A 6243-nucleotide genomic window follows, 5' to 3' on the forward strand; every position below is an offset into this window, starting at 1 on the left:
AGTATGCTCGGTATGCGCGTGTTGTTTTCCGAGTATGAAGCTCGGATTAGTTTGTTAATTGGAAACACGTTGACTTATTTTTATGGTGAAAGTTTTCCGAGGAATATGTGATGCTAGGGTTCCGAGGATAATGCTCGGATAATTTGGAGCGTTTATCAACTGAAATGTATGCTGACTGTCAGGATGAAAACTGTTTTGATTGCACAGTAAGTTGTATTTGTACAATGATTTGTTGCGTCCGGCCTCATTAAAACCCTTTCCGAGTAAAACCCTTGTGTTTTTGGGAAAAAACCTTCGGAGGGAAAAAGAGTACCATCATTCGCTATTATACAGGCTGTGTCATGATTGATATTCTCTTAGGGAGGAGACGTTCCATGTTCCTGGGAGTTGTTCTCCTCTAAGGGTTTCTAATTTGTAAGCCCCCTTTCCGAGGTTTTGGAGGACTCGGAAAGGTCCTTCCCAATTTGCCGCTAATTTGCCATGTGATGATGGTTTTCGAGCATCCTCTGTTCGTCTGAGTATGAGGTCTCCATTGTTGAAGGATCTGTGTACTACTCTTTTGTTGTGTCTTAGCTCTAGATATTGTTTTCTGGCTCGTTGTTTTATGGCGGAAATGTCCCTTTCTTCTTCTACAAGGTCCAATTCGGCTGTCCGAGCTTGTTGATTATTTGGTTGATTATATAGCTCGGTTCTTAATGTTGGGATGCTGACCTCTACTGGAATGAGCGCTTCTGCGCCATATACCAATTTGAAGGGAGTTTCCCCTGTGGCAGATTGAATGCTGGTATTATAGCTCCATAGGATTTCTGCGATGAGATCGGCCCACTCTCCTTTAGCATCGCCGAGCTTTTTCTTTAATCCCTGCAAGATAATTCTGTTAGCCGATTCAACCTGTCCGTTAGTTTGCGGGTGCTCTACTGAGTTGAAATGATGTTTGATGTTAAAGTTTGTTAGAAAGGTAGCGAGCTTATGATCTGTAAATTGTCTCCCGTTATCCGAGATTATCTCTCTTGGGATACCAAATCTGCATATGATATTTTTCCATAGAAAAGATCGCACTTTCTCTGCTGTTATGTGCGCTAGTGGTTGTGCTTCTATCCACTTAGAGAAATAGTCAATTGACACTAAAAGAAACTTTACCTGGCCTGGCGCTTTCGGAAAGGGTCCGAGGATATCCAGTCCCCACCTATCGAAAGGCCAGCTTACCTCTATGGTATGGAGCTCCTCGGCCGGGGTCTCTGAGAGGGTGGCGTGCTTTTGACAATTATCACATGCTTTGACTTTTGTGATGCAGTCTCGTTTTATCGTTGGCCAATAGTATCCTGTTCGCAAGATCTTTGCTGCTAATGCTCGGCCGCCGATGTGGTTTCCACAGACTCCTTCATGCGTTTCAGCCATAACCTCCTCGGCTTCCTCTCTGCTGATGCACTTGAGCAGTGGTTGTGAATGTCCTCGCCTGTATAGGGTGTTTCCGAGCACTGTATAGAAGCTTGCTCTTCTTCGGAAGAGCGGCAAGTTCGGTTCGTCATTTGGTATAGTGCCTGTGTTTATGTAATTGAGAAAAGGTGTTCGCCAATTTGGGACCTGTGTTATACTCAAAATTGTACCCTGCTCAAAACTCGGTTTGTCAAGTGTTAGCTGGGACAGTGCCGATGTGTTTTCGGCTTGCCGAGTCGTGGCCAACTTAGATAACACATCGGCCCTGGTGTTTTGTTCTCGGTTTACATGAATAATATCGAATTCTTTAAATTTTGAAATTAGATCCTTTGTTATGAGCCAATATTTCTCTAACAAAGGATCTTTTACCTGGAATTCGCCCTTTATTTGATGTACCACTAACGAAGAGTCGCAGTAGGCTGTTATTCGAGGTATCTGTAGTTGTAGGGCGAGCTTTAGTCCAGCAAGTAGGGCCTCATATTCTGCCTGATTGTTGCTTGCGTTGAAGCAGAACTGTAGTGACTGCTCGGCCACCACTTTGTCTCTTTCTTTTAGTAGTATCCCGGCTCCACTGCCTTCTTTGTTTGACGCTCCATCCACATGTATGCTCCAACTGACCTCTGTATTATGTGTGTCATTAGTCATCTCCGATATAAAGTCGGCTAGCACCTGTGACTTTAGTGTTTTTCTTGATTCGTACTGAATGTCGAACTCGGAGAGCTCGACCGACCATTTTATCAATCTGCCGGCGAGCTCGGGTCTGGTTAATATCTGCCTTAGTGGTTGGTCCGTTCGTACTATGATTGTGTGGCTTTGGAAATAGTGCCGCAGTCTTCTTGCTGTGGTGATTAGTGCTAGCGCCAGTTGTTCTATCCTCGGGTACCGTGTTTCTGTTGGTTGTAGCACCCTACTGATGAAGTATACTGGGCTTTGCTTTCTTCCTGTTTCTGTTACTAAAACCGAGCTTACAGCGTGGTTAGATACTGATAGGTATAAATGCAGCGGCTTACCTGTCTCTGGTCTTTGGAGGATTGGTGGTGATGTCAAGTGTTGTTTAAGTTCGGTAAAAGCATTTTCGCATTCGTCTGTCCAGTTGAATTTCCTGCCTTTAGAGAATGTCTGGAAAAAGTGATAAGATCGGTTTGCCACTGCAGGTAGGAAACGTGACAGGGCAGCTATTCGTCCTGCAAGTTGCTGGACTTCCTTTACCGTTTTTGGGCTTGTCATGTTCAGTACGGCCTTGCACTTTTCTGGGTTGGCCTCGATACCTCGAGATGTTAACATGAATCCCAGGAACTTCCCTCCTTGTACCCCGAACGCGCATTTGTTTGGATTGAGTCTCATGTTATATGCTCGGAGTTGCTTGAAGATTTCTACTAAATCGTCACAGTGTGATCCCTGCATAGGTGTTTTGGCTACCATGTCATCTACATAGACCTCCATATTGCGGCCTATCTGCTGCTGGAATACTTTGTCCATTAGCCTTTGGTATGTCGCACCTCCATTCTTTAGGCCAAAAGGCATTACCTTGTAACAAAAATTCCCATGTTCTGTTATAAAAGCTGTTTTGCTTTGGTCTTCTGGGTGCATTAGAATCTGGTTATAGCCAGAGTATGCATCCATAAAACTCAAAGTTTTGAAACCAGAGGCGTTATCAACTAACTTATCAATACAAGGCAATGGGTATGCATCTTTAGGACAAGCTTTGTTTAAGTTTGTAAAGTCGACGCACATGCGCCATTTACCTGAGTTTTTCCTTACCATTACCACGTTGGACAACCATGTGGTGGAGCGAATTTCTCTGATGAAACCTGCATTGAGGAGCTTCTGGGTTTCTTCGAGTGCTGCTTGTTTTTTCTCTTCTCCGAGGTTCCTTTTCTTCTGTGCAACTGGTCGGATCGTTTTGTCGATTGCTAGCTTGTGGCAGATGACTTCTTGGTTGATTCCGGGCATGTCATCTGGCGTCCATGCAAAAAGGTCGGCGTTCTGACGCAGTATGTGAATGAGTTTTGCTCGGTCTGCCCCTTCTAATGCTTCTCCAACATATGTGCATTGTTTGTCGTCTGATGTCAGTGTTACTTGTTGAAGATTGTCCATTGGCCGAGGTCTTTCGCCGAGGTCTTCTCTTGGGTCGAGGTCGGCTAGTGTCGCTGTGTTGGCGGACGTGTGGATTGCTTGAACCTGGGGCCGAGCTTCCTGTTTTGTTTGTACTGGTTTTAAACCAGCGTTATAGCATTGCCGAGCTTCTTGATGGTCGGCATACACCGTAGCGATCTTGTTTTCCTGCACTAGAAACTTGACACACAGATGTAATGTGGACACCACTGCCCTGAATATATTCAGGGCGGGTCTCCCAAGTATAATATTGTAAGGGCTGTAACAGTTTACTATTAGGTATTGAATATCAATCGACTTTGACATAAGGATTTCTCCCATTGTGGTCTTTAGCCATATGTGTCCCATGATGGGGACTTTCTCTCCGGAGAACCCAATTAGCTCTCCGGAGAAGGGTTGTATCAATTTTTCTGATAATTTCATTTTTGTAAAAGTAGAGTAAAATAAAACATCAGCACTACTACCTGGATCTAACAATGTTTTTCTTACCAACAGTTCTCCGACCTGGATTGAAATTACCACGGGATCGTCGAGGTTAGGGCTTGCCGATTTGAAGTCTGCTTGGTTGAAGGATATTGTGACATCTGGTTCTTTGTCCTTCTTTGGTTGTATAGTTCCTTCGATTGCCAGCATTGCTCTATAGCTTCGTTTCCTGGCCGAGCTTGTTTCTCCTCCGCCTGCGAATCCCCCTGATATGTGGTTGATGACTCCTCTTGGTGGATCAGGAGTCGTTCTCTCTTTTTTATCGTCGGCGATTGCTTGCTTATGTTCTACCCTGTCCGAGTTTCCTCCTCTGCCTTTCCGGGTCTCGATGTATTTGTCCAGGAGCCCTTGGCGTGCTAGCCTTTCCAGGAGGTCCTTCGCAACGATGCAGTCATCCGTAGTATGACCGAACTTCCGGTGGAAGGCACAATGCTTTGTCTTGTCCACGAACCGTTGATCATGGTAGTTCCCTGCTCGGGCTGGTGGCTTTATGATTTTGGCGTTGAGGATTTCTCTGATGATGTTCTCTCTTCTGGTGTTGAATCTGGTGTATGTGTTGTACTTTGACGCGGGCTTAGAAGGTTTCTTAGTGTCCCTGTTGCTTGGCGATCTGAAAGTCCTTTCTTCGTCTCTCCGATGTGGTTGTTTGTCCGACTTTTGGGCTTCTCGGAGTTCTTCGATCTCCATTTGACCTGCCGCCCTTTCCCGGAATTCCTCTAGCGTCTTCGGCTTTGTTATGGCAATGGTCTCCCGAAATTTGCCAGGCCTAAGGCCGGCCTTGAGAGCGTGCAGGTGAACGGCCGGGTCCAAGTCTTGGATCTCCATAGTGGCGTCAGCGAATCTGGTCATGTAGTCTTTCAGGCTTTCGTGCTGACCTTGTTTGATGGTGCCAAGATAGTCCGAGCCATGTACGTAGATTCTTGATGCAGCGAAATAATCAATGAATGATCTGGCGAGGTCTTCAAAGGAGGAAATCGAACCTGCAGAAAGTTTAGAAAACCAGAGTAATGCAGCACCATCTAGGTATGTGGGGAATGCTCGGTAGAGGACGGGCTCATTGTTAGGGCCGTTGAAAAACATCATTGATTGGAACTTCTTCACATGGGCCCGAGGATCGCCGAACCCCTTGTATGGTTCTAGCGCGGTAGGCAGCGTAAAGTTTTTCGGTATTTGGTAGTTTGTGATCTCCTCGGAGAAAGGGTTGTCAAGGGTGAGCTTCTCCTTTGGCGGGACGATGTTTAAAGGGTCCGCCGCACTTTGAGCCGAGCCTTTGGAGTTCTCTCCATTGTTCTGTGTTGAGAGCTCGGCTATTCTTCGTACCTCCGCCTGAAGCTCAGCGATTTGAGCCAGGAGGTCGTCCTGTGAGAGTTGTGGATTTTCCTTGTCAGCCATGTCCGAGGATCGAGAATCCTGCAAAATAAAGTAGAAGACTAAACGAAGGGAAAAATGGGGTTAGATGTACTCCGGGCCCCACGGTGGGCGCCAAGTGGTTCGTCCGAACACTAGGGATGCCGAGCTTAAGCGCTTCTGAGTGAGTTGACACCAAAGAGGAAGAGCTTTACGTCGGCCGGAAGTCAAACACCACGGCGGGAATACCTGCACAAGATACTCCGATGCTCAAGTCAGTAATGATTCTCAGTGAGTGAGTTAAGAGTAAAGAGTAGAAGAATGAGAGTGATAGAACCTGAGACCTAGCCGAGCATATTAGCTAGGTTTTATAGGAGTTGGTTTTTACCCGTTGGTGGATAAGTCCTAGTTTGTAGGTTGGTTGAGATATTCTATTTTGGTGCTATAAACCAGCTGAGCACGTTTCTTATTTTCAGTTCGGTGATTCAGCTTCGGTCCTGATCATGTGCCGAGATTTTCGGACGGCTGATGCGGGACCGAGCTTTATGATGAACGTGTCTTTTTATTCGAATGGGTGAGGCCGAGCTTATCAGCTGACGTGCCGAGCTTGTTTGATGTGACATCAGCCTCAGATATTTGTGTGCCGAGAATTCCGGGAGACCGAGGATGTGGGTGACGTATCAAATACTAATATTTTCTAATAACACCAAATATTTAAATCAATACAAATAACACAATATTATGTATTAGTCTAAAATCTTATACATTTTAAACATAAAACATTAACTTATAGTCTTATAATAACTAATAACACAAAATATTAAAGTTTACAATACTTAAATTCCACATAAGAATAGCCAT

The 6243-nt window shown here is 45.2% G+C and overlaps 1 protein-coding gene across 1 annotated transcript; it reads right to left on the minus strand.

Annotated features, from left to right (window-relative positions):
• Nucleotides 1–339: 339 nt before the first annotated feature.
• Nucleotides 340–5427, minus strand: LOC140176002 (uncharacterized). Its single transcript, XM_072205843.1, has 3 exons — nucleotides 3199–5427; nucleotides 1807–3099; nucleotides 340–1608 (listed from the first exon to the last, which is right to left on the minus strand). The coding sequence occupies exons 1-3, from the start codon at nucleotides 5425–5427 to the stop codon at nucleotides 340–342; spliced, it is 4791 nt and encodes a 1596-aa protein (XP_072061944.1).
• Nucleotides 5428–6243: the final 816 nt, after the last annotated feature.

This window comes from Arachis hypogaea, chromosome 11 (genome assembly GCF_003086295.3).
Source record: "Arachis hypogaea cultivar Tifrunner chromosome 11, arahy.Tifrunner.gnm2.J5K5, whole genome shotgun sequence".
Taxonomy (NCBI): domain Eukaryota; kingdom Viridiplantae; phylum Streptophyta; class Magnoliopsida; order Fabales; family Fabaceae; genus Arachis; species Arachis hypogaea.